At 42.4% G+C, this 27,445-nt stretch overlaps 2 protein-coding genes across 2 annotated transcripts; both read right to left on the reverse strand.

The window, feature by feature from the left end:
* Nucleotides 1-1,003: 1,003 nt before the first annotated feature.
* On the reverse strand, nt 1,004-2,620 carry LOC112164106 (receptor-like protein 2). The gene has a single exon (XM_024300343.1). It carries the CDS (start codon nt 2,618-2,620, stop codon nt 1,004-1,006), a length of 1,617 nt encoding a protein of 538 aa, XP_024156111.1.
* A 23,025-nt stretch (nt 2,621-25,645) lies between these two features.
* Nucleotides 25,646-27,334, reverse strand: LOC112164107. The gene is made up of 2 exons (XM_024300345.1): nt 27,134-27,334; nt 25,646-26,638 (listed from the first exon to the last, which is right to left on the reverse strand). Exons 1-2 carry the CDS (start codon nt 27,332-27,334, stop codon nt 25,646-25,648), a joined length of 1,194 nt encoding a protein of 397 aa, XP_024156113.1.
* Between the last annotated feature and the right edge of the window lie 111 nt (nt 27,335-27,445).

Here is a 27,445-nt window from a genome sequence, read left to right on the forward strand (position 1 = left end):
CATTTTTTTATCATCAACTTTCCTCAGGTGGTGATGGATCCAATAATAATTTTTTTTCCTTTTCTTTGCCGGTAATTTCCCAGCAAGGAGTTTAAAATAAGGATATAAAAGTTTAACCTTGTCCATTTTTTATGTTATTTATTTGGCCAGGTGTTGCACACAAGAATTGACTGCATTCTACGTTCTTTTTTAACCTAGCTACGAGGATTTTAGTCAGAGCTTCGAATCTCTTGTACAAACCTCCAAAGATAAGCGAAAACAATTGCAACAAAAGGGGAACAATCAAACAACCTAAGACATTAAATATTGAACGTCAACGGAAACGGAGAGAACTAATAGACCTGGCATGGAAATCGCATACTACCAAATCGATCTAATACCTTACAGTAGAGCCTCATCATCAATCTCAGAAGCTCATACCTCATTGGTATTTTGTCGAACAGGTTCCGGGGGCAAGACTCGACCACTTTCAAAGTAATTAGTTTTCCTGCCCTGCAGACCTGTACGCCATGCATGCAATCAACTGCTAGCTATTTGAATATATCTGCCTCCATGCATGTTCAATAGTGCGTGCAGTACGCGACTTTACTCTTCTCTCAACAAGATAAAAGATACTTCCTAGCCTGGCATGGTCACTTGATTTCATATTTTGCATGTATATGTGTAGCTAGCTAGACATAACATGGCTACAGAAAACTCATGAACTTTACATCACAATGTGGTTAATTAGTGGAGTAAAATTTTTTGATTTCGTTTGTTCCAATTTATCTTGAAGAATTGTCTGTTGGCAACTTCCTCATAAACATAAGAAAGAAAAAAAAATAGAGCTGTCAAAACAAAAACAAGCCTTACAGCAAACCCACACGCAATGGAGGATTGGGCATCTTATAGCCCATCCTCTGTTTATTCAAATAAACACACCCACACTGGCAACACCAAAAAAAAAAAAACAACATGCAACAATAAGAGAAAAATAGAGTACAGAACTCTAGCTTGTAAGCCTTCAATTTCCATACAAACGAGCAATTATCATCACTTGGAGCCTATCTTGAGCGCTGTGTAGGAATTTGAAATATCCATATCTCCATTTCTTCTTAAGAACCAAAGGGCAACAAACTCCCCAAAATCCTACAATGAACCCAAGAACAGTGGAAGTGTAAAACCATGGAATTTGACTTTGATGCTCATTATCTGTATTGTCTTTGCTGGTCATAATATCTGCATTATCGTTGCCATTATTTGGTTGACACTCATTTGGAAGTGGGGTACCACAAAGTTTTGGATTCCCTTCAAATGCAGAAGCATTCAAAAGTTGGAGCTGAGTCCCTCTTGGTATCGATCCTGCGAGATTATTGAATGAAACATTGAAAGCTGACAAAAAATTGAGCCTTGTAATTGATGATGGGATATTTCCAGTAAACTGATTTCTGGAAAGATCCAATTCCTCCAAGTTTTTGAGGTTAGATATCTGCTCTGGAATGCAGCCGGAGAAGTTGTTGTTGCAAAGATTCAACGCATGGAGAAGCTGCAATTGGCCAATCTCAAAAGGTATGCTCCCATTAATGGCATTATTTCCTACGTATATTTCTGGAGCAAAGCAAGAAAATGTGTATTGCACCGATAATTTACCTTGAGATCCATAGATAGGCAATTCAAGATCATTATCGTCTCTCTGATCTGCAGTCCATGCAGATACCAACTTTGGTAGTCTACAAAGTGCCTTTGGAAATTCACCTGAAATAAGGTTGGATCCTAAGTTCATATAAAAGAGCATTGGAAGAGTCCCCAACCAACTAGGAATTGACCCTGTGATTTTATTATGGTCCATATACAAGATCCCTAGCTTCTTGAGCTTAGATAACCATATAGGAATTTCACCAGTAAGGTGACAATAGCCCAAATCCAAAAATCGAAGATTTTGGAGTCCACTAAAATCAACAATACCAACATCAGCTCGCGTTTCCTCATCTACAAAAGCAGATCCTAAGGCGAGGAATTCAAGACTTCTGCAACGCATAAATAATTTCATTGCTCTAGTCATGTTGGTCAATCTATTGGTACTAAGCGAGAGGAAAGACAAGGATTTTAATGACAAAATCTCAGGCTGGATTTGTCCTTCCAGGTCGTTGTCACTCAGTCGAATTGCTTTAAGGAACTTGCATGAGTAAAGGCTTATTGGCACAACACCAGTGAGACAATTATTCCCTAGATCAAGTTTAGCAAGTTGACTGAGTTTGGAAAAATTAAGCTTGGTGATGTCCCCTTTCAAGTAGTTGAATGCCAAACGCAGTTCTATAAGGTTTGTGCAATTCATCAAGGATGGGGGCAAAGAACCTTCTAGACTGTTAAAATCAAGGAGCATGAGTTGGAGATTGGATAACTTACCAACACCTGCAGGGAGCACACCACTCAATTTATTAGAGTTGAGGCCAAGAATATTGAGATGGCTGAGGTTAGCAATTCTCTCACTTATGGTGCCATATAGTGAATTGAAAGGTAATGCAATTTCTTCAAGTTTGGTAGCATTATAGACATCTTCAGGAAGTAATCCCGAAAGGTTATTGTGACCGGCACGAAAAACCTTCAGATTCGAACACTTCCCTAATCCAGGAGAAATCATTCCATTGAATTCATTGAAAGAAAAATCCAATCGTTTAACCAAGGGATTAGAATGAGGACAAATATAGGAGGATGGTATAGGCCCGGTGAAGCTATTGTTGCTGACATTAAAACTGGTCAAATTCCAAGCTTGTTGGAAAGTTGAAGATGGAATTGCACCATGGAAATGATTGCTGGACAAATCCAATGTCCGTATATGAGTGAATGGTAGAGAAAATGGTAAATCTCCAAAAAGACGGTTATAGCTCAAATCTAGGATCTCAAGATTATTGAAGGACAAGAAAAATGCAGTTTGATGTAGTGAGCCATAAAGTAAATTGTGAGAGAGATTCAAGTAGGTGAGATGTGTGAGATTTTGAAGTGATATTGACAAAGGAAATACACCTCCTTTGAGTTTTATTTCTTTGGAGGGTAAGCTCAAATGGGTGACCGAACCATCTAGATCGCAAGTTATGCCCTCCCAATGGCAACAATTAACTGCAGTCCAATTTAAAGGTGGTGAATTAGACAGAGTTAAGGCAAAGGATAAGAGAGAGCTGCGCTCACTTTGGTTGCATGCATGAATATTTGTAGATACATTGGAAGAGAAGATGAAGATGAGGAAGAAAAGGAAGGTATGAGCAATTGGAATGTGCACTAGCGTGTTTCTTCGTAAATGAGCCATATTTTGATTTAGAATGTGCACAGAGGTTGGTATTTATATTGGAATAGAAGAGTTGGTAATGCCAATTGAAGAAGCCTAAGGGCTAGTTTGGAATTGATGTGACTTTAAAAAAAAACAATTGCTACTGTATTGTGAGAATAATCAGCTGTGAATTAAAACAGTTTCGTGTTTGGTAAATAATATTTTTAAAACTACTGCCAGTACATAAAACAACTGCAGAGTGTGTTTTGATCCACATCAGCTTCTAAAAGTAACCTCTAGGCTGCTTCTAAAATCTGCTGCCAGTGAATTATAATTTTCAATTAAAACTGCTTTTTATTTATTTACCAAACACAATAAAATTTAAAATTTTGAACAGAAGTTGATTTTTTTAAAAGCGAAGCAATCCCAAACGGGGCCTAAGACTAAGAATTATAAATTTCATTAAACGTGTGTCTTCTTTCTGCCATATCCTTTTTTATTTTTTTTTTAAGCAGCTCCACTATTTCTTTGCTGCATTATCCTTTTTTATTTTTTTTTTAAGCAGCTCCACTATTTCTTTGCTTTAGCGGCTCCCTTCACTCATACTCGAGTCCTCCACTATTGTAATAAACAAAGGATTTCTGAGATTATTCCTAAGTGGTAATAAACAAAGCGATTCTGAAGATCATCCTGTCTGGTTATAAAAGATGTTTCACATGATATTCCATTGGAGAAGGAAGATGATCAGAAGCGTGCTTTTCTCTACTTTTGTGTGGAAAATTATCTATTTTCTGCCGACTTTTCTTCAGTTTCCATCATCACCGTCCTTTAGAAAAAATATTTATTCTGGAGTTTAAATATTACTGGTTACACCAAATTATAATCCGTCTTTAATCTTTATAACCTATTTCCATCAACCTCTTCAGTTTAGGGCGGCTTAGATACCAGTTTGCAGTACAAGTTTGACCCAAATTGTCTATTTGCATTCCATGTAGCTTTAACCATATAATTTTTTAACATCTTACATTATCTGTGTAATTACACACTCTCCGTCAAACCAATAACATGAGGGGTATATTTCTCAGTTCTAGCTTTATGTGGCCCCGATTCAATTACCCTATTCTTGTAAATTTCCCCCAAAACTTCGTAATAATTTTCTTAATAAAGGAGGTGGTATAATTTCTGTCTGTCCCATCAAAACTCAAAGTTGAAAGAAACCGCTATGAAATGTAATTAGTTATAACCCATATTGAAGTGCAAATGTCTTCTTTTGTTAGTTTCAATTAATGTGATGAACACATGCAAGGTGACAGATGTCTCACCATAAACATCAGAAAACTAACAAGAAATGAGGACACTATTAAGAAAGCTTTCTTGGCTCTTGTTGAGAATTCCATAATTCAACTATAAGATCGAGTCAAGGGAGAATTTCACTTACGTAAAATAAGTTTTTGGCTTGCAATAAAGCTGATAGACTGATAGAACAATTAGCAGTCCTGTCTCTCCACCCCTCCCAGCTATATTTAGGAGTTATCTTTCCCTCTTCAACAAGCCGGTGCGCGCCTTTCGAAAGATAGTCTCAACGTGGCGGCTGTATACATGTAGCTCCATAGTGGAGCTAGTCACTGGCCACACGAATTTACTGTACACCGTCTAGGAGTTCCATGTATGCAAATCTCCGGTTCATCTAAAGCATTAAGTACCACAAACTCACCCAAATCCTTCAATGAACCCAAGAACGATAGAAATCCTTCATCACAGGGTCCTGGCTGTTCTTACTATCTGCATCATTAATTAATTGCCTTCAATCGGTAGACATTTATATTGGAATTGGTGCACCACAAAGTTTTGGATTTGCCTTCGAAGCGGCAATTGCCTTTTGGTATTGGTCAGGTGGATCATGATCAGGTCAGTGGAAATTCAATTGCTGAAGTTATTAACACGCTTAATTAGGTCTTCTGTTTGTTAAGGATTATCACTAGTTTGTGGACGTCAAGGATTTTGGGATGGGCGGAGTTTGACAATATCCATACAGTGAATAAATAGAGAGGTAAGTCTTACAAAAAAAAAAAAATAATGATAATAATAATAAGAGGTTAGCTAGATTAATTATAAAAAAAACCACCCGACCTATCATCATTTTCAATTTAATATCCAACAACCAAATTTTGACATTTTGGTACTTGATGTTTGCTATGCTCAGCAATATCATACCTCGGGTGGCATAACAGCAAATGCACTCATGTTTTGATGTCATTTGCTAATTTGTCAACTATGTCAATACACTTTTTGAATAGTAGTTGATTGTTATTTAATAACCAACAGCCAAAATGTCTTAGCTTACAAAACTTACATAAGAATTCCGGCAAGAAAATCCGGTAATACCTATCTAAGCTAAAGCAAACTAATTACCATCATTGGGTAGCTCACATTTAAGCAAACCTATCCAAGAATGACAAAATTTCGCCTCCTACTGAAAGAAATCGTTCACTTAGCCCTCACTTGCCAATCACATAATTGTGGTACAAGTAAGAAACTAGAAACGTCATAGAAGGCTCATAGAAACTGAATCATACTCACACATGCTTAAACCCCTAAAAATAACAATTAAACAATAACCAACTCCTTCCTTGCCAAGTTGGAACTTAGATTTGCACCTGCATTATTAGATGTATCTTTTACCTGAATGCGTTTGCGTGGACGACCTTTTTCTTCAGGGCTGGTCCATAGAAACCAGGACCTCCACCAACTCACCCAGCTAAAATTCCAAAGGAATAATCGCCAAACTAGGTTTGAATTGCCTCTTTCTCACACCCAAAACCCTTGAGTGTTTGTCACCAGAAAAAAGCCCAACAGAATCCTCCATATATGCCCCATCAGCATTGAGGCCCAACCCTAATACCTGCCTCTTTGACACAATAGCAGACCCATCAATATTAGGCCCAAAACCCGGTAGCCCTGGCCCAGTCAACTTGGCGGTCAACCCTAATTCAAATTAGGGCTTCCCACTGGTTTTCCCGGAAAGACCATCGCTCTAATGGCAGCCATAGCCTCCGATCCTGCTACCGTTTCCACAGGCACTTTTCCTCCTTCCGGCACCGACAGCCCTGTCGACGCCGTACGAGTCAATCCCGACCCACCGACTACGGCCACAGAAGCTAGCGAGTTCGGCACCGAACCAAACCCACGGTCCACCTCGTCTCGGCCCGACACCACCAGCGGCTACGCCTCCCCCTCAAATCTCCGATCACAGATCTCACCTCTATGCTCGAAGAATCCACATGCCGTGCAAAACCCATGACACTTCTCATACTGGAGCTCCACCCATACCGAAACCGCCGACGAAAACTCAAATTTCTGCCGCGCCCATATTCGCCAACGAAAACAATGTCAATACACTACTCACTCAAATTGACAGTTATCTTAAATTAGTTAATGCACCGATTAAAATTGCGAATACACTATTTAAATTTAAAATTTGATTTATTAATAAACTTATAATATAGTTTTAGTATCATAGAACATTTATTGGTGATGTGGGAAGTAAGACGACTATAAGTGTGTGTTTGTAGAAATTTTCAAAGAAAAATTGGAATTTTTTGAAACAATTTTCTGAAAAATTAACTAACGTATAGTAGTCTTTGATTAATGAACTTAAATTTAGGAGCTGAGTTTGATTCAAAAAATAATATTGTTGTTGCCAGTGACCCCATGTGCCAACGTGGACTATGAATTGGTCAGACGAATCGGCTTGCCAAGGATTAGTAAGCAAATTGGTCTACCACCTGGGTTCCATGAATTGGCTATACCAATACCAATGGGCGGGTGCATTGATGTTTTTTCACAAAATTGGTCATTGACATCCATATTAATACATGGTGCATTTGCTCAAACGCCATTATATATCTCTGTTGATTGATAACGTGGCAGATTTTCCATTGTATAGTCCTTGAATTTGTGTCATGTGAGAAACAGTTTGGCACAATGTGTGTTGGGTAAGTATCAATGAATTGAAATATACTTACAGCTATATATAAGTAATTACAATGATAATTTATACGGTGGGAATTTGTACACCCAAAATTACAAACCACACACCCTTTTATTCTTTTAATAATATCTCATGTCATCTCTTTTTGCACTCTCTAAAACACCCTCAAAGTCAGATTTTCTTTTTTTCTAGTTAGACCTCCAAATTTGATATTTGGACCTCCATTTTTTTATAGTTATTAATTGACTTTGTCAACTTATATGAAAAGATAAATAAGGACAAAGAGAGAAAAATGAAAAATTAAGTAAGTATTTAAGGAAAACCTAATTTGTGTTTAGCCCAAACTCTAGGTTACTTGACCTAGTGGTAATAGGATTTAATTAGAAGGATCTAGAATCCTATTCAATGTAGAATTACTTTCCTTGTATGATTGAGATTCTATGCATTGTAATCCTCTATATAAAGAAGCCCCTATTATCAATGAGAATACACAGCAAATTCCTCTCAAATTCAGTTTCTCTAAAACACGTTATCAGCACAAAGCCCTAACCCTGAAGCAAATAGCCAAACCCTAATTCAAGAAGCTAAAAACCTTGAATCCGAATACAAAACCTTAAAGCCTTTTTTTTCTCCATCTCAAAACTTGAAGAAATCAATCCCAGGAGCCCAGAACCGGCGGCGGATTCACCGGAACTGGCCTGAAAAGCTCCGAACCGGTCTCCAGAAAATAAGAACTATCTCTGACCGGTTCGTATAGTTCCAGGTCACCTTCCACCTTCATAGTTGGGGAATACCGGCATCAGAGCTCCGGAATCCTTCACCAGAAATTTCATCTCCAGAACCGGCCGGAAAGTAACTGAACCGGCCACCGGAACTGCAGCAGACCCCTGAACCGCCTCGTCCAGCACCCTCGGCAGTACCTGCGCGCAGACCCTCCGCAGATCCTCAGCAGGACCTCGACAGAACCTTGACAGCCCCCCGCGCACATCTGTCGACAGCTCTCGGCAGCACCAGCGCAGGCCCTCGGCAGCACCAGCGCAGCAGCTCCGGCCAGCGACCACCGCCGGCCACCACCATTTTCCGGCCACCTCCGGTGACCAAATTCCGGCCACTTTTCAAGCCACTTTTCTAGTCAGCTACAGTAACTCCGGCAACTACAATAACTTTCCGACGACCACTTTTCCGGCCATCTTTTAAGGTAAACTTTTCTAAAAATTCCCCTTTTTTGTGAAGTTTTTCAATTTCTTCTTCTTTTTCGGGGACTTCCAAAATCCCTTCTTCAACCCCCCTTTTCTTCTTTATAGGGGAGACCAAAAGCCGAACTGTGGGGGTTCGTGCTCACTCCAAGCTTGGAGCTTGTAAAGTCCTCCAAACTTAGAGTTTGTTGAGAAGAAAACGATCGACCACATATATCGTTGTTTCGATCTAATCCAAAATCCCTCTTGGAATCAGATTTTCTTCGAAGCGACTACGCTCAGAAATTTAATAGTTTTTCGTGGTAGCCTTTTTGCTCCGAAACTAACCCTAATCTTGTGTTGTTTTTCAGGATGAGTAACCTGAACAAGTTGAACTTCGTTCCACTAGAAACAACTGGAGCAGGATACCATAGGTGGGTCCGAGATGTGCGCCAACATCTTAAGGTTGATGGACATCTGGGTGCCATCCAAGAGCCTGGTCAGAACATGCTCTCCATTGAGCAAGCTACTGCTTTCGAAGCAAAACAAGCTAAAGCCATAATTCTCATGACAAGGCACATGAATGACGCGCTCCAAAATGAATACCTCAATGAGGAAGACCCAAGAAAGCTATGGGTAGAACTTGAGCAGAGATTTGGCAACGTTCGTGACTCCCTGCTTCCTGATTTAGAAGTGCGATGGCATAGCCTCCGCTTTTGTGATTTCAAGTCTGTGCTTGATTATAACTCGGAAGCTCTTCGTATCAAGTCTCTGATGGAGTTTTGTGGCCAAGCCATAACTGATACGATGTTGATCGAGAAGACTCTCTCTACCTTCCCCGTCTCTGCACTGATGATTTCAAAGAATTATCGGATTGATGTAAATGCAGGACGTATCACAAGGTTTCATGAGCTCATTGGCGCCATGAACATAGCTGAAAAGCATGACAATATTCTTGTGAAGAACTATAATGCTAGACCCGTGGGAACTACGCCTATTCCGGAGTCTAACTATAGTCGTGCCCCCAATGGAGGACGCAAGGAGCGAAACCCTAAGGATAGGGACAATTCTGGACACTCTGGTCCATATGTTCGCCCTAAAGAGGAAGGAAATCGCTAGAGAGGAGTGCACGGAACCATAGAGGTCAACGTGTGAAGAGAGAGAGGCGGAGCCTCCGACCATGGTGGTAATGCCACCAAGAGGATAGGTCATCCAAATTGCGCCCCAATGGCGCCTCGATCAAGGGAGCCTGACCATAATGATGTTTGTTTTTGATGTGGATCAACTGAACATTGGGCCAAAACATGTACCGCACCCCAGAATGTTGCAAACACATACAAGACGTATCGTGAAGCAAGGGAAGCGAATTACATGGCACAAGAAGATCAAGATGGCGATCTAGATCTAAGGGTGGAAGACTACAAGGATCAAGACCCAGAAACTGGCGATTTTGATTAAGTCTTTTTATTTTCCAAGAGTTGTAGGCGATTGCCATATTACTTTTTATTGGATTAGATTTTCTTTGATCATAGAAACAATGATGTACTCCGTTGGCTTATGAATAAAATTTCGAGTTCTTTTCATTATGACTCAATTTTGATTCTAAGCATATTACTTTGTGACTACGATGGCTAGGCCATCAATATTAATTCAAGGACATGGAATAGCCCAAGTTTCCCTTGCCAAAAGGCACCTTGATTATTGTCGCAAAAGCTCTCTACGCTCATAGGGAAAATCACACCTATGAATAGCCAACGAATTCCATGCGAAAATGCATGTAGAGAACGGAAATGAGTTCCTTTGCATTACCTCTAATGATTGCGAACAAATGCGCATCTTAGAGAAGTTTATGTGTCGCTCTAGTGGACTTTATGTCACTATTCGAGCTATTAAATCCAATAAAGTTATGAGAGAAGATCTCTTGGATTTATACACATATTGGCTTTGTCACGACAGGATAGATCATCCTAGTCATGATATGATGATCCGTCTACAAAAGACTTCACATGGACATCATTTCTTTCAAGCGAAATGAAGCATGAATCAAAAGTTGATTCTTAGACTAAGTGTGACCGACTCTGCTGCCTAGGGCACCGCCTCCGTCCACCACCAGCCTAGGGCTGGCGTAGTCCCTATCCATGACTCCATGGATGGCGTCCATCATGGTGATGGCGCCCTAGGTGATGCTGCAATCACCAACTTGCTTCACATAGCGTTTCGAACGCTCAGGCCCAATACTCAATGGTTGCTTCTAAGGCCTCTCGCTCGTTTTACTAAGCCTCTTCCTTAGGGAAATTAGGACTGCGACCGTCCTATATATGCAAAGGATATGCCATTACTCATTCTATTCTTACAAAGAATCCGTAGGGATTTTGTGGATTGATTCAACCAACTTGCGGACGTTTAAATATCTCATGATGTTGGTTGACACGCAAACACACTGGTCACGTGTTGTGCCATTGTCCACTTGTAATGCTGCTTATGCTACACTCCTAGCACATATCATGTGACAACGGGCTCACTCCCCGGATCATCCTATTTAGTCAATTGGATTTGACTATGCTAGAGAGTTTACATCGAAAGACTTTCGATAGATATTGCAATGGGCTTGAAGTTGGACATCACATTCCCATGTACACACCCAATTGGTCTCACGGAAACGACTACGATGGTAGCCTGAACATTGGTAATGCTCACCAATCTTCTTACATCCGCTTGGGGTGATGCAATATCGCATGCAGCTCTGCTAATTCGTCTACAACCCACCGCCACTCAATATACCTCTGCGTTACAGCTAGTGACTGGGTACAAGTATCGTACTTACGCATATTTGAGTGTGCCATTTATGTGCCAATTGCGCCGCCACTGCGCTCAATGATGGGTCCTTACAGATGAATGGGCAACTACGTTGGCTTTGAGACTCCAACAATCGTCTGCCACTTAATGCCCTTGCAAGGCGATCTCTTTACCGCTATATTAGCGGGTTGTCACTTTGATGAGACAGTCTTCCCGTCGTTAGGGGGAGATAAGAACACAGATGTTCAACAGGAACGACAAGAATTGTCGTGGCCTATCCCCACTATGTCTCATCTCGATCCCTGTTAAAGTGACGAGATCACACAAATATGCTGCAAACAAACCTGCAAGGAAGGACGTCCCTACGAGATGACGTAGCGCCACCGCACACGGAGGTGGGTATGGCGCCAACACCAAAGAGAGTGGCACTCTGGCGTTACAGGCCATGGCCCCAGCTAGGATGCGTGGGAGGCCCGTAGGTTCGAAGGATACTTTGGCATATTCCAATCCTTTGATCATCGACACTCAAAATCTGTCTCATAAGTATCTTCCAGGTTATGGTTATCGTTGGGGGACGCCTTAACGTCAGAACCTATTCCTGAGAATATAGAGCTCTATGAAAATTACACTAGTGTACATGAGACGTGGGATAGAAACTCCATCATAATTGATGATGTAGTTGCGTATTTCGTTGCACATAAGTTTGTTGAGTCAGATGATATCGAACCACGCTCCGTTGATGAATGAATGCCAACGTAGAGAATTTTTGGCCTAAATGGAAAGATGCGATCCAGGTTAAGATGGATTCTCTAACGAAGAGGAAGGTTTTCGAGCTAGAGATGCCAACACCTCCTAATATAAAACCTGTTGACTAATGGGTCTTCGTTAGAAAGCGTAGTGAGAAAAAGAGATGGTAATCTCGCCTTATGGCGCAAGGCTTCTCACAAAACGCCCTGGAATCGACTACGATGAGACATATTCTCTCGTAATAGATGTCACTGCACTCTACTACCTTGTCAGTTTGGTAGTTTCCGAATAACTGAACATGCAACTTACAAATGTGATCACTACGTATCTCTATGGGGATCTAGATACGAAATATACATGAAAGTTCATGGTGAACTTCATTTACCCAAGTCAAGAGGCTCTAGACCACGGAGCGCGTTTACAATAAGGTTGAAACGCTCACTAAAGTGACTACTTGATTGGGAAGGGATATGCCCACGCGTTTCTATGACAAGTTTTGGATTCTATCGCGGTTCATGTTGGACATGATCTTTATTAGAAGTCCTTAAAGAGTTAAGGGAAACCGCTGAACACTTGAAATCCGTAGTTTGAGATGAAGGATTTTGGGAGAACACGATTATGGCTCGGTTTGGAACTTGAGCATCGTGTCGATAGATGCTTAGGCATTTTGACAAGGTCAAGCCTTCGAGCACGCCCATGATCGTCCGTAGTCTTGATCCTGAAAAGGATCCTCTTCGTCGAAAGGATGATGACGAAAATATGCTAGAGGCAGAAGTGCCTTACTTAGTACAATAGGCGCATTATTGTACTTATACCAATGCACAAGACCAGACATCTCATATGTTGTGAACTTGTTAGCTAGATATAACTCTGGGCCAACGCGACGCCATTGGATTGGTGTAAAAGATATCTTTCGATACTTGAGATGTATGAATGATATGGGCTTGTTCTATCCCTACAAAGAGATGATGGATTCAGACCCATCACACACCAGAAACGCCGCCAACGCTGGCCTGCGTTCTCTATCCCCATCCCAAAACGACATGTGTTTTGGAAGGTTTTGCTGATGTTGGGTATCTCTCTGACCCACACAATGGTCATTCCCAATCCGATTAAGTGTTCACCATGGGAAAAGACCGTGACATCTTGGAGGTCTATATAATAGACTCTAGTCGCTATATCTTCGAACAATGCAGAGATCATTGCTCTTCACGAAGTGGTTCGTGAATGTATATGGATTGGATCCATAATTTCGCATGTTCGAACAATTGTGGTTTGAAGTCTACCACAGATGAGCCTACGAGCATTTAGGATAATGCTACTTGTTTTGAACAAATGAGGCAAGGCTACATCAAAAGCGATAACACCAAGCATAATCAGCAACAACAGACACTCCTCGAGATCAAAGTGAACTAGATTCAATCTGAGGACAGTGAGGCAGACTTGTTTACTAAGTCATTGCCCAAATCCACGTTCGAGAAACATGTGGCAAGAATTGGCTTGCAGAAATTATCTGAACTCCCATGATCGTAGTCATCAGGGAGAGATGTCTACATGTTCACCTCGAAACGTGAAGGGTGTGTTGTGCTCTTTTTCCCCTTCGACCGAGGTTATTTTTGTCCCACTGGGTTTTTGTTACTCGGCAAGGTTTTTATTGAGGCAACGAGAGAAGCACCGCGTTTGGGCAACACAAGGGGGAGTGTTCAAGGAAAACCTAATTTGTGTTTAGCCCAAACTCTAGGTTACTTGACCTAGTGGTAATAGGATTTAATTAGAAGGATCTAGAATCCTATTCAATGTAGAATTACTTTCCTTGTATGATTGAGATTCTATGCATTGTAATCCTCTATATAAAGAGGCCCCTATTATCAATGAGAATACACAGCAAATTCCTCTCAAATTCAATTTCTCTAAAACAGTAAGTAAATAAGTAAATACTCTTCTTACCTCCTCCAACCAAATATAACATTCAATTTAATTTTTTTCCCCATATTTCCTTATATTGCCTATATAGTTTTATAATTTACTTAAAATAATTAAGTAAAAATAATAATTTCTATACATAGCCTATCATTTATTACAAAGGTAAATTCAAAACAATCTGATTTGGAATTTTCTTAAACTAAATTAATTGAATATTATGATATAGTTATTACTTGATCTTCCAACCCAATACCTTTGAAATAATTCTTTTAGCAAATTCAAAGGGGTTCCAACAACATATCAAGATTGAGAACCAACCATCTGATTAATTTTGGTGAAAAAGATACCTACTCATAAGAGAGCAATGTCATGTGATTTTGATTTATTTTTCTTCTCGTGGTTGAAGATAGAGATAAAAAGTAGAATAACAGATTGTTGTTTCTCATGTTCAAGGGCATTTTGGTAAAATAAGGAGGTCTACTTAGCTTTTCAAGTATTCTAAAAAGTAAATTAGAGGTGTACTAAGTATGGGAGATCCAAATAGCAAATTTGGAGGTCCAACTAGAATCACCATTTTTCTTTTTCTTTTTGGGTATTTAATTTCTTCTCTCTCTCTCTCTCCCTCTCTCTTCTAGAACACGACCAAAACTCTCACTTTTTTCTGTTTCTTCTCCAAACAACATACCAGAAAGTAATAGGCCTGGGATCGATTCGGATCCAGTTAAAATTTCAAGGAACCGTCACCGAAATCATTTTATGAAATCGGTTATATTCGGATTTGATGTTAAAAATTTTCGGAAGCGAACCGAAGCCAATCAATTCGGTTGTTGCCATTTTCCGGTTTCTAATAGCCACCACCAAGACTGCAGCAGGGTGCTCCGACGACAACCTCCTCTCTCTGCCCGTTATGGCCATTAGGATCCCAAACGTCGTCGTCTTCCTCTTCGACTCAGAAACTCAGATCCTACAGATCGGTGTGGAAAGAGATCGCTGGTCGACTCTAAGAAGCTGGGAACTGATGGTGGCGATGAGTCGGCGGCAGCGGCGTCGTCTCTATCTCTTCGAGGAATCTTATGTCTCAGTAGGGGCAGGTGACAGAGGCATCTAAGACTAAGACGATATCGAAGCAAGTACATCGATGGAGGAGGCTTTACACTTTTACAACAATTTGGGGTGTTGGTCACTAGATCGGGTTTTTGGGTTTCAGTCTCTAAGAGAGTTCATTAGTTTTAGGCTTTTCATCGAATGGAGGAGTTCGATTCTATTTGCACTTTGAGTTTTGTCGTGGTTTTGGAAGAGAGAGAGAGAGAAGAAAAGACCCAAAACGAAAAAGAAAAAATAAAATATGACTTTAAGGGTGTTTTAGGAAGTGTAAAAAGAGGTGACATGAAATATTATTAAAAAAAATGAAATGGTGTGTGGTTTACAATTTTGGGTGTGCAAATTTCATCTCCCCCCCCCCCCTTTTCTCTCCCCCCCTCTCTCTCTCTCTCATACAATAATATATAGATTACAATACATAACTAACAATTGAAATAAAGAAATTCTAATTGCAAGAAGACTGACTTGCGATTCGATAGAGGCTTGCAGATGGCAATGTCCTTTAGACATAATTTCATCCACCAGGATACAACTATCGATAATCCAAGGGCCTAATAGTAGGCCTTAGATTCTAGTGAACATACTAAGTGTTTTTCTTTATGAGGAAAAGGAAGAAAGCAGACTCATAGTATGTGGATAATGTTATGTTTTTGACAAGACTCGCTTATGATTTCACCCTGAAATCCGAAGTGACCATGCATGGCCCACCTTAGAATAAATTCTATCAAAAATTTAGCGGAATTTCCCCTAAAAGTGGACTACGCAAAACCTGTAGAAAAATAATTACACTTCTAATATCAAACACCATTCTCAACTCCTATAGCCACTTTGCTCTCCTAATCACATCAACTCCCAATACACAATACAAGTCTCAACTTATGAACATTTAGCCCATAGGTTATCAGAGCAATCTAATACACAATGTATACAAGAAATTAAAAATAAGGTAAATATACGGAAGATAAGATGTTGATTATGCCTCGACTCTAGGTACGCCCAACCTAAAATAATCTAGTCTAAAAACTGGGTATTTGAAACCAAAGGGTCGAGGGGAAAGTAATTGAAAAACGCGTTAGTGTGAGTGGACAAAAATAAATAAACAAGATAATTTAAATAAGGTAAACTTAAATACTTTCTCATGTATCTAAACTTATAAATCTCGATGCATGCAACAAATATAAAACATTTTTCTTTGAATCAAAAATCTTGTAAAAACATACCAGCCCCACTGGTTCAGTAAAATCGGACTAGTCCTGCTAGTCAAAATGGCAAATTAAAATAGGGGAAGATAGTAGCCATACAATTGAGCCTCCCAGGCCAAAAGTAGTCTCATACTCCCATACCTTTACGCCACAAAGGTTGATAAGGTACCGGGCTTTCATGATGCCACCACTAAGGCAGCACCACATCACCACAAAGACGAAAAGGGCTTTCGTGACTCCACCGTAAAGGTAGTAGTTGTTAATGCTCAGAATACCGCCATATGATGTTGGCTTCCGATAACGTGGACAATGGTCTAATCTTCCGATATATGTGTAGTTCACGAAATCCCGCCAATCTGTCAAGAGAAATACAACGGCGTCAAGAGGGGAGACCGCGGTTGGCGGTCCTCGCTCCTCTGATGCTAAAGTTAATCGATGCACTTGTATTGAAAAATATAGCTGTAAATAGCTATTGAACGTGTAATCAATGAAGAGAGAGAAGTGGACATTTTATAGGTGCAATAGTGAGTTACCTCAGTATTGTTTTCGATGTGGGACTGATATCCTTCAGTTTGCTGAGTTTTGGTTCTTTCTGCAGAGACAACTTTGAGTGGCGCGTGTCGGCATGTCAAGGCATATTTTGGCCTGGAGCTGGCTTACTACAAGTGAAGGTTGTCTTACTGTGTTTCCGGAGATTACTCCATTGAAGTTACTCCGCCAAGGTGACATGGTTAAGTATGAGTGCAGATTATGGCCGGTAATTGCTATGTATATACAAGTCCCCCAAGTCCCCAGTCAAGGAGGGATTTATTGGTTGGGGAGTTACCACAAGTAAGGTAGAACCTTTAGTTACATGTCGTGCATAATTAGTGCGAGTGCGTCGTCAACCATGGATTTTGTCTGAGCGAGCGCTTTTTTCCCTTTTAGGTGGGCCCTTGCTAGGCCCTCCAGGGAGTCCCTCACTCCCCGGCTAAGAAAGACCTCTGTTTGGTCGGATGATTGTTTGTTGAGGGGAGCTGTGTGAGAGCATGAGGCAGTGGGTAGCTATCCCACTCTTTTAGAGCCTTAGCGTCGGGAAGTTAACTGCTGGATCAATGGCTGCCGTAAGCTGTGTTAACTGTTCCCTTACTTTTTCCCTGATGAGCAGAACTTAACTGCACCGCCTCGTTAAGGTCGGTGTACCGATGATAAATAGGATATCCCTGGCTGGGAATGTTCCGCTAAATGTAAATTGTGTCGGGTGAGTGACCGTCGATTATTATCGGAAGTCACGATGTCGGAGACATGTTGTCCAGTAGTTGTCGGTTGATGAGTGATGGTATGATTGCCTTGCAAGTTTGTTGGAGCAAGGTAAATGTTAGCGGTGAAATGACATTGTTGGCCGTAACACTTGTGTTGTGGCAGATCGCTGACTCATTGTTTGATGATTCGTAGCGGGGGATGAGGATATTTAGCTGAAGAGAGGTGTCTATGGCGGTAATTTTTGAATTTTGGGGTTATTTGGCCAAATTCTGTGTGATCCTCTGACACTATAGGTGACACATGGGGGTTGTTGATAGGAATGGCGTGCGCGAAAACATCGCTGCGCAGCCGTTGTCGCTTCACCATAAATGTTGCATTTATGATCACATCGTTTTTACCGAGGCGTCTTCTTGGTTAGTGGGGGTACGTGGCGTGATCATGGTTGGCGGTTACTTTTCGAAGACGGCTGAGATTTGTCGTCAAAGTTTGTATTTAAGGGGGAAACGAAATCGAGTTTACTCACTTTGCCCTATTCTGTTCCTTTGTATTCTTTTCTAAGTGAGAGAGAACCAGAGAAAACAAAAATCTGTAAACCGCGTTGACCGAGAGGAGGAAAGAAAGAAGAAAAGAATTTGAAGGAGAGAAGTGGTGGTCAAGCTCATTTTACGGTTGGTCTACTTCGTCGTTCGTCGGCGTTTGCTTCTTCGAATTTGAGGTATGCTCTGTTTCTAGGTTTTTTTTTTTTTTTTTTTTATGTTCTTGTTTTGGTCTGGTTTGTGTGAATGCATTTGCTCTGTTTGTACGGGTTTTTGTGTTATTCTGTGTCTAAGGGTCTGAGGGTTTTTGGCTTTTCTGGGACCTTTCGGGTACTTTCTGGGGTTTTGGAGTGAATGTTCTTGAATGAGTTCTTGTTGTTGATGGCATGGGGTAGGTTTAGATCTTACTTGACTGCTAACTTCTAGGTTTAGGGTGTTTGTGTGGCATGTCGGCCGTTATCGATATCTCAAGTAGTGAAGAATCAGACGTGTCGTCACTTAATTCGTCGGAGAGGGGTTTTATTGATTCGTTGCGTCGTCCTACTTCTGCAGGAGGTAGCCCTGAAGAACCGCTAGATCTTATCCCTCTCCAGACTATTTATCCGTCACCCATGGCAGCACGTCAGAGTGAGGAACATGAAGTTGTTCGTTGCATCAAGGAGGAGGAAGTGTCCGATAGTAGCGAAGAAAGTGTTGGCGCCTCTGGACAAAGTGACGAAGGGATTGAGGTTGGGGATGAGGGTCAGAATTCCGGACCTAACAATTTCTCATGGGTTATGAGTGATGGTGTCGGAGTAAATGAACCTTCCTCTATTATGTTGTGGCGAAAAATACAGAAGATGAAAGATAGGTTTCGCCTGCCCCAAATCGTGAAGTTGCGGCCATTAGAGAAGGGCGAGAAGGCTACTGACTTGTCAGAGGGTGATGCCGCTATTCATGAGGCTATACTAAATCACGGAGTGAAGCTGCCGCTACTTCCAAGCCTGCAATAGCTGCTGTATGAATTGAATGTTGCGGTGGGTCAAGTGTTCATAAACATGTGGAAGATATTATTGGCTTTGACTGCTTTGTGGGATTTGTCAGGGTGTGAATTTTCGATATTGGCTGAAGTATTATTCTTCTACGAGTTGACATATAACGAGAGGAAAAAATGTGGCAGGATTGTTAAACTAACTCGTCGACCTGGAGCTCTGAAACTTCTGGAACATACGCCCGATTCTTCCACAACATGGCAGGCCGTTGTGTGTGTTACCACCGATGGTTGGGAGTATGACAAAAGGCTAGATGGGGTGAAGGTTCCGCGGTTCCGGGTTCCCTCGAAGTTCCAAGCCATAAAAGGTTGTTGTCCATGTGCTTGAGGCTTTGTTTTTGTATTGCGTGATATTTGCTGCCCTGCTTGTTGTTAATGCGGCCATGTTTTGTTATTGTGTCTGTATCGTTATGTGATATCTTGTGTCTGCCTGCAGAGGGTTGGAGACCGAAGTTGACGGACATTGAACGACAGTGGGTGTGTCGGGTGCACTATTGTTGGGAGCACAAAAGCTGCCTAGATCTTCGCGTCCTTTCACATTGGTCGCTACTTATTCGCTTGCGCTTGACTCGGGAGTCTGGTAAGTGAAATCATTAGAATTGTGATATGCTGTTATTTGTCCCAAAAGTGACGGTATACGTGCTTTCTTTTGTAGTTACGATTCGTACGAACAAAAGAACCACTGAAGTTCTTAAAAAAGCGATGGCTGACATTGGCGGGATTAAGGACTACGTCAATTTTATGATTGACGAGGCGGCCAAGGTGCAGAAACAGACTGTTGATCCGCAAACAAGGGAGATAACGACGGCGGGAGAGGCGAAGATTTTGGCGGCTCCGCTACACTCGAATCGCGCCAATCTGAAGAAGAAGAAGAAGAGAGGGTGCAAAGGAAAGAATGTGGCGGAGGAGAGTGAACAAGAGAACGAGGAAGATATGGGGTTTACCCTGGAGGTACCTGCTGATAAGTCACAGGAGAAGGCGACAACTGTTGCCGGGGAGGCAGATATGACGATGGGCGAAGGTGAGAGAACAAAAGCTGGGGCCGACATTGGAGGGTCAAAACATGTCGGATCAAAGGTTGTTGGTGGTACTGGTGGGGATGTTGGCGGTCAACCAGTAGGGGGGATCTGGCATACCGCAGAAGAGGAAGATTGTCGCCTCTACCGTTCCTTCAGATCTCTCGAAGAAGATGAAGGTTGGAGAGAGGCATGTGGCGGAAAAGCATGTTGCGGCTGGCCATAGATATGTCGAAGGAAAATTTGTCTCTGACAACCCTGTCGTAGGATTAGTTCAAAGTGCACATGCCAATCAACAGGCCTTTATGCACAAGATCTGTGAGCGCCTTGGTTTCAGTTGTGAGGCGAGAGTTCCTCAGACTTGAAGGGTGCCCATGAGCACAAGATCTTGAACCGCCTTGGTTTCAAAGGTAGAGAAATCTCTGGATCTGATTTTGAAGGGTGCCCATGAGCTCTACCTTCACCAGGGTTTGGCGGAGGAACGTAAACTGAAAAAAGAACTTCTGCAGGCACAGAGTGACTTGGTGGCCGAGAGGGAGAAGAATAGGTCCACTGCTGGGGATATTGCCAAGCTTGACGGTGCTCTTCTCGACGTCAAAGAGAAGTTCAAGTGCGTTGTGGATAAGACCATCGCCAATACCACCACTATTGCCAACCTTAATGCCGAGCTAGCGGTCCTGAAGAAGGAGAAAACTGAGAGAGAAGATACCATTGCTCAGTTGCAAGAGGTGCTTAACGCCAAAGAGAAAGAGTTGGCGGACTTCCAGTCGGCTAGGCAGGAAGAGATGAACAAGCTGACGGAGGACGAGAGGGAGATGGTGCGCCTAGACGCGGTTGATGCTTTTAAGAAATCAACAGAGTTCAAGGCACTTCCGACGGATGCTGGTAAACAAGGTGTGGCCGCCAACTTTAAAGAGCTCAAAGATAGCGGCTACTTGAATTTTGACAAGATATTAGCTGATCGAGCCCCTCCAAAGTCGACACCTGGCAAGGATGTCGCAGTTGAGGATGTTGCGAGATCTGAAGAAGGCGGTTCCTCAGAAAATGGCTCTTCTGATGGTAGCGAAGAGAGTGGTTCTTCTAGAGAAGATGGCACGAGGTATGATGGTAATCCTGAGACTCCGACGCTGACAAGTAAAGCTGAGAAGCGGAAAATGGGCTCTTGTCCGCTTGAGGAGAAACGCCGCCGTCGTGTTTCGGGGTCCTCCTCTCAAGATTAGGATATTTTGATATGGAATTTTTAATGTAATTGCTTTTCCTAGTATTGTGGCGTTTTTGCCACATTTTTGTAAGTAGAATAGTACTTTTGTTGTGATGGATGTTTGTCCGCTAAATCCCTTGGGGTTGTGGCGGAAATATTTTTGAACGTCAATGAAACATGAAAGGGATTAAGATTGGCCCGTTAAATGTATGTATATCGCCCTTGTCCTGAGGAGCAAAGGTGTTGGCCTGGCCAGACTTGATATATTTGTTTTTTTTTTTTTGTGCATGTGTGGGACAATGGTTTGAATAATTCCTCGTTTCATTGACGACTGGGCGGACCCAGTTTCTTACAAAAATATGTACCCGAAGGGTAGCTTTTCTTAGCTAAACTTTGCAAAAAATAGCTAAGTGAAGATGCTCGTGGGCATGTTGTGGCGCTGCTTATGGTAGTAGCGGAGGTGTTGAGTGTTCCATGGGTGAGTGGACGTGACGTCTTCCTTGCTTTTTAAGTAAAATGTGTCGAGGCTCACCACTTCTATGATTTGATAAGGTCCCTCCCAAGTTGGGAGAAGTGCTTTTGGCGGTGGTATGACTTCTTTCATGACTCAGTTGCCAAGTTGTAGGTTTCTGGCCTTCACACGATTGTTGTAAAAACGCGACACCCGCCGTTTGTTTTGCAAGTTTTGCAGGTGGGCTTTGTCTCGTTTTTCCTCCAATAGATCTTTGTCGAGGTTGAAGCCGGCAACGTTTGTTGTGGTGTTATGTCTGTCAATCCTAGTTGTTGGTTGGGTTACTTTAATGGGGAGGACTGCTTCTATGCCAAACATCATGCATAATGGAGTTTCGTCGTTAGCGGATGTTGGCGTTGTCTGGATGGCCCATAGAACTTCCGAGAGCTTCTCAGCCCATAAACCTTTTTTGTCTTCCAATTTCTTTTTTAGCAGCTTCTTGATGATTTTGTTGGCGGATTCCACCTGGCCATTGGTCTGGGGGTGTGCCACTGAAGCGAAACGCATCTTGGTGCCTAGTTTGGCTGTGAAGCTGATGAGTTCTTCGTTGTTGAATTATGTTCCGTTATCGGTAATGATTGTATCAGGCACTCCATAACGACAGTAGATATTTTTCCATAAGAAATGCTGGACTTTAGCGATTGTGATGGCCGTTAGAGGTTCAGCCTCGATCCACTTGTTGTCGTAATCGATGGCTACGATTATATATTTGAACTGACCTTTGGCGGTTGGGAGTTTTCTGACAATGTCTAGCCCCCACATGGAGTGAATCCAGGGTGCAATAATGATGGATAACGGTTCTGCTGGTGCATGCGGCAGGTCTACGTATTGCTAACATTTGTGACATGATCTTGATGTTTCTTTGGCATCATCTCCCAATGTCAGCCAAAAATATCCTTGGCGCATGGTGCGGTTGGCTAATGATCTAGCTCCTGAGTGATTGTCGCACTCTCCCGCGTATATTTTTGCTAGGACTTGTTTTCCCTCCTCTGGCGTTAAACACTTTAAGTTGGGATGTGTGAACCCTTGGCAGTAGAGTTTGCTGCTTTGAATGTTGTATCGTGTTGCCCTTCGTACCAGTAGTCTTGCTTCGACTTTGTCGGATGGCAATGTGCCGTCACGTTTGTAATTGAGTATCTCATCCATCCAATTTGGCCTTACCTCGATGGTGTAGATTTCCGCCAGAGTTTTTGTGATGCTAGGCTTTTCAAGGGTCTCCACCCTAGTGTCGGCGGGACTTTGATGTGGTTGAGCTATTGCTAGGCGTGCCAGGGAGTCGGCTTTAGCATTCTTTTCACGAGGTATTTGCGTGATGTTGAAGAAACTGAACTTGCCGAGCAGTGTCTTGGCGTACCCTAGGTATGCCGCCAATTGTTTGTCCTTGACTTGAAAAATGTCGTTGACTTGATTGACTACGAGCTGTGAATCACTGAAGATGTTGACACTTTCTGCTCCACAATTGATGGCTAATAATAATCCTGCGATAAGTTCTTCGTATTCTGCCATATTGTTCAAGGCCTTGAAGTTGAACTTTAGTGCGTACTCTGCGTTAAGTCCCACTGGCCCTGTGAGGATTATACAGGCACCACAAGCCTTGGAGGACGCGGAACTATCTACATAGAGATCCCATTGTGATTGTGTCTTCTCCTGTGCGGCTTCAGGTTGCTGAATGCCTTCCTCTGACATTACATTGGTGGTATGTTCAGGCTGTGGTTCTGTTAATTCTGCTATGAAGTCAGCAACAGCCTGCCCCCTGATGGCGGTTCTTGGCCTATAATCGATGTCGAACTCGCTGAGTTCTACTGCCCAATTGCTAAGGCGTCCTGAGTGTTCCGGACTTTGGAGAACTTGTTTTAGCGGTTGATTTGTGAGAACATGGATTGTATGTGCTTGGAAATATTGACGCAACCTCCTGGCGGCCATTATGAGTGTTAACGCTAGTTGCTCAAGTGGCGGGTACCTTGTTTCCGCTCCATTCATGCCTCTACCGACATAGAATACCGGTAATTCTTCTGTTGCCTCCCTGCGGACAATTGCACAACTAATGACGGTCTTGGACACTGCTAGGTAGATGTATAGCTTTTCGCCTGGTACCAGAGTTGAGAGTAGTGGAACAGAGGCCAAATACTCCTTGAGATTTTGAAACGCCGCCTCACAATCAGGCGTCCAATTTACCACTTTGCAATGGGACTGTTTCATTGCCTTGAAGAATGGTAGGCATTTGTCGGTTAGCTTGGAGATGAACCGGGAAAGAGTCATTAATTTTCCCTGCAGACTTTGTACCTCAACTTTTTTCTCTGGAGATTTCATGTTTATGACGGCCTGTACTTTATCGGGGTTAGCCTCTATTCCCCGCTTACTGACTATATATCCGAGGAACTTGCTGGCGGTTACTCCTAAGAAATATTGTTCCGGATTCAGGCGCATCCCATATGCTAACAAAATGGCAAAGATGATGCGGAGGTTGGCCACATGACCACTAGCCTTTACGCTTTTGACAAGCATGTCGTCGACATATACCTCAATGATCTAACCCAAGTGTTCCGCAAACATTGCGTTCATCAACCGTTGGTATGTGGCTCCTGCATTTTTGAGGCCAAAGGGCATGATATTATAGCAATATAAACCCTTGTCGGTGGTGAATGTTGTGTGTTCCTGGTCGCCGGGGTGCATCTTTATCTGGTTGTAGCCAGAAAAGGCATCCATCATACTAAGTAACTCATGTCCTGTCGTTACGTCAATCAATTGGTCAATGCGAGGTAGCAGGAAGCTATCCTTGGGGCATGCCTTATTCAAACCATTGAAGTGGACACATATCCGCCACTTTCCATTAGGTTTCATTACCATCACCACGTTGGAGATCCATTGTGGGTAGGGCTGTCAATTCCGACACGACCCGATAACACGACTCGAAACCCGCACGAAATAAAGCGGGTTGAACCCGCACGATTAAAAAGCGGGTTGACGGTGGGTCAACCCGCCATGACCCATTTAATAAATGGGTCGGCCACGGGTCAACCCGCCAACACGAAGTGAACCCTTATAACTCAATTATGCTTTGTTTCTTCTTGAAATTTTGGACGTTCAGAGTATTTTATCATAGCATTAGACAATTTGAAATATTTCGCTGTTTAATTATTGGATTTAATTATTTATGAATTATATATAATTATTTATATCCTTCGTCTTGTAGAGTTTTTAGTAAATTTTATTATTTTATGCATTTTTTTAGTTAAATGGGTCTCATTATTAATGCTTAAATGAGTCATTTTGTCTAACAAGACACGACTTATTTATTAAATGGGTTAAGCGGGTTGGAAACGGGTAACCCGTTTAATAAATGGGTTGGGTTTGGGTTTAAATTTTTGACATGATTATTAAATGGGTTGGGTTTGGGTTTATATTTTGCGACACGACAAATACCTTAACCCGATACAAACCCAACCCGACACGACCCATTGACAGCCCTAATTGTGGGTAATGAACCTGACGAATGAAGTTTATGTCGCGCAACTTGGTTACCTCTTCCCTGATGGCCCAATATCTCTCTTAGTCAAATGCCCGTCGCTTCTGCTTGAAGGGATAAAAGGATGGCTTGATGCTGAGTTTGTGTTGAATTATGTCGGGAGAGATTCCTGGCAAGTCGGCGTATGACCATGCAAAGACTGCGGTGTTCTCTTTGAGAAACTGGGTGAGTTCAGCCGCTATCTCAAGGGAGAGTTGGGCTCCGATACAAACAGTTCTCTCTGGGTGCTCGTCGGAGATGCATACTACACAGAGTGACGTCTCTGGGTTTACGGGCTCTTTTTTGTAGTATTTTTCTTCATCATCTTTGGGGTCATCGATTTTGTCCGTTAACTGTGGTGTATTAGCTACCGTTAAAATTTCGTGGCTGCCACTTAACCTTGACACCATTGTTGAGTAACACACTCATGCAATTGACTGACTTCCCCTAACAGACCCGGTGCCGTTGGGTGTTGGGAACTTCATGAGTAACATGTACCCGGCGATGATGCATTTCAGCTTCTTGAGAGTTGGGCGACCGATAATGGCTTTGTATGAGCTAAAGCAGTCTACCACTATGAATTCAGTATGTATTTCCGCCGTGCAAGGGATTGTCCCGACCGATAAGCGCATATAATCTGACCCCATACGTTGGGTCACGTCGCCGGAGAAACTGAGTAGTGGCTCGTGGTCTTGCAAAAGTTTGTTGTTGCGCTGCAGTTGCTTGTAATAGCCATTGAATATGACGTTGACAGCTAACCCGCTATCCACTAGTACCCTTCCTACAGACGATTTGTCGAGGACAGCATCTATCAAGAATAGGTCATTATGAGGTGAGTGAATACCTCGCTCCTCCTCCTTGGAGAAAGTGATAGGCTCCCAACCTGTTTTGGCCATTTTGGCTGACCGGTCATAGCGGATATTGAATACCTCTTTTGGGTGGTTAGCGCGCTCAAAACGCTTTCTTGCTCTGTGTGATAGGCTGCCTATGAAAGCACCGCCATCAATGGTATTGATCCGCCGCATTGGTTCGATATTGGTGACAACCGGAGGCAGTTGTCGGACCTTGAACTGCTCCAGCTTTCCATCACCGTATAATGACTCAATTGCAGTCTTGAGGGCATTGCAGTCGTTGGTGTTGTGACCACTGTCTTCATGGTGTTTGCACCATTTGCCGGTGTTTCTAGGTTTTCCTACTTTGGGGTATTTTCTTGGGGGTGGTAGCTGTATTTGATCCTTGCACTGATCATATATTTCTTCATACGACGCTGTCAAGACTGCCAAGACCTCAAATTTTTTAGCACTTATGGCGGGCTTATTGTGGCGGTTGTCGCGATTGTCGCGGCGATCATTGTGAAAAGATTTGTTGCCCTTGTTATGATAATGTTGATCCTTTTGCCGCTTGTCTTGATAATTACCCTGCTAACATTCCTTTTTTTTGTCATTGGGTGGTGTGGTTATATTTGGAGTGGTGGTTGACTGGTGGTGTTTCCTTGTTGGAAGGTGGTGGGTTGGGGGTTTTTAAGTGGAGTTTGCGGTGGTAATGGTGTGGCGCCATAAGTGCTGTACTCGGCTTGGGCATGCAGGACTACCTCATTCATGACATAGTTATATGTGGCATTTGGACAATTACAATTGAGGTGGTATAGAAAACTTGCCTTGTGGAGTCCTTGCTTGAAGGCCGCCAGTGCCATTGTTTTGTCAAGATCCCTGGCTGATGCTGAATAGTTGGCTGGAGTTATGGTAACCGTCCGTCATGAGGAGGAATCTTGACAGAAATGCATTTGACAGAATTGAAAATGAGTCCATGGAACCTGGTAGGCATTCGAAAAACCAACTCATTGCCTCGCCATCCAACGTTTCGCTGAATAGGTGACAAAACGTTGCGTCCTCAAATCCCTTGTTACTTGTCACCTTCTTGAAAGTGTCCATGTGCACGAATAGATCTGTTGATCCGCCAAATTGGGCTATCTTAGGTGTTTTGGCATATGTGGGTCTGACGGTTTGCAAAATTCTGGCAGTAAATGGACCAGGTCGTGCCACAAAGAGTGGATTCTGCGCTAGTGGTGGGGTGCCAGCCTCAACTCTGAGTAACCTTTCCTCTAGCTCCCACATTTTTTATAGTATTAAGGCGATGGCGTCAACAGTCGGTCTAGGCATGTGTTGGGTTGGTGCCACAATTTGTTGTCGTGGTGCAAGCATGTTTCAGTTCCTCTTTGTTGACCG

The sequence above is a fragment of the Rosa chinensis genome, chromosome 5 (assembly GCF_002994745.2).
Source record: "Rosa chinensis cultivar Old Blush chromosome 5, RchiOBHm-V2, whole genome shotgun sequence".
NCBI lineage: Eukaryota > Viridiplantae > Streptophyta > Magnoliopsida > Rosales > Rosaceae > Rosa > Rosa chinensis.

Bases quoted from the DNA above. Each gene is read 5' to 3' on its own strand.
- LOC112164106 (XM_024300343.1), bottom strand. From the start codon at position 2,620: ATGATTTCTCCTGGATTAGGGAAGTGTTCGAATCTGAAGGTTTTTCGT.
- LOC112164107 (XM_024300345.1), bottom strand. From the start codon at position 27,334: ATGTGGGAGCTAGAGGAAAGGTTACTCAGAGTTGAGGCTGGCACCCCA. The intron at 26,639-27,133 runs GTGACAAGTAAC...GAATGTTAGCAG, and splicing joins ACATGGACACTTTCAAGAAG to GGTAATTATCAAGACAAGCG.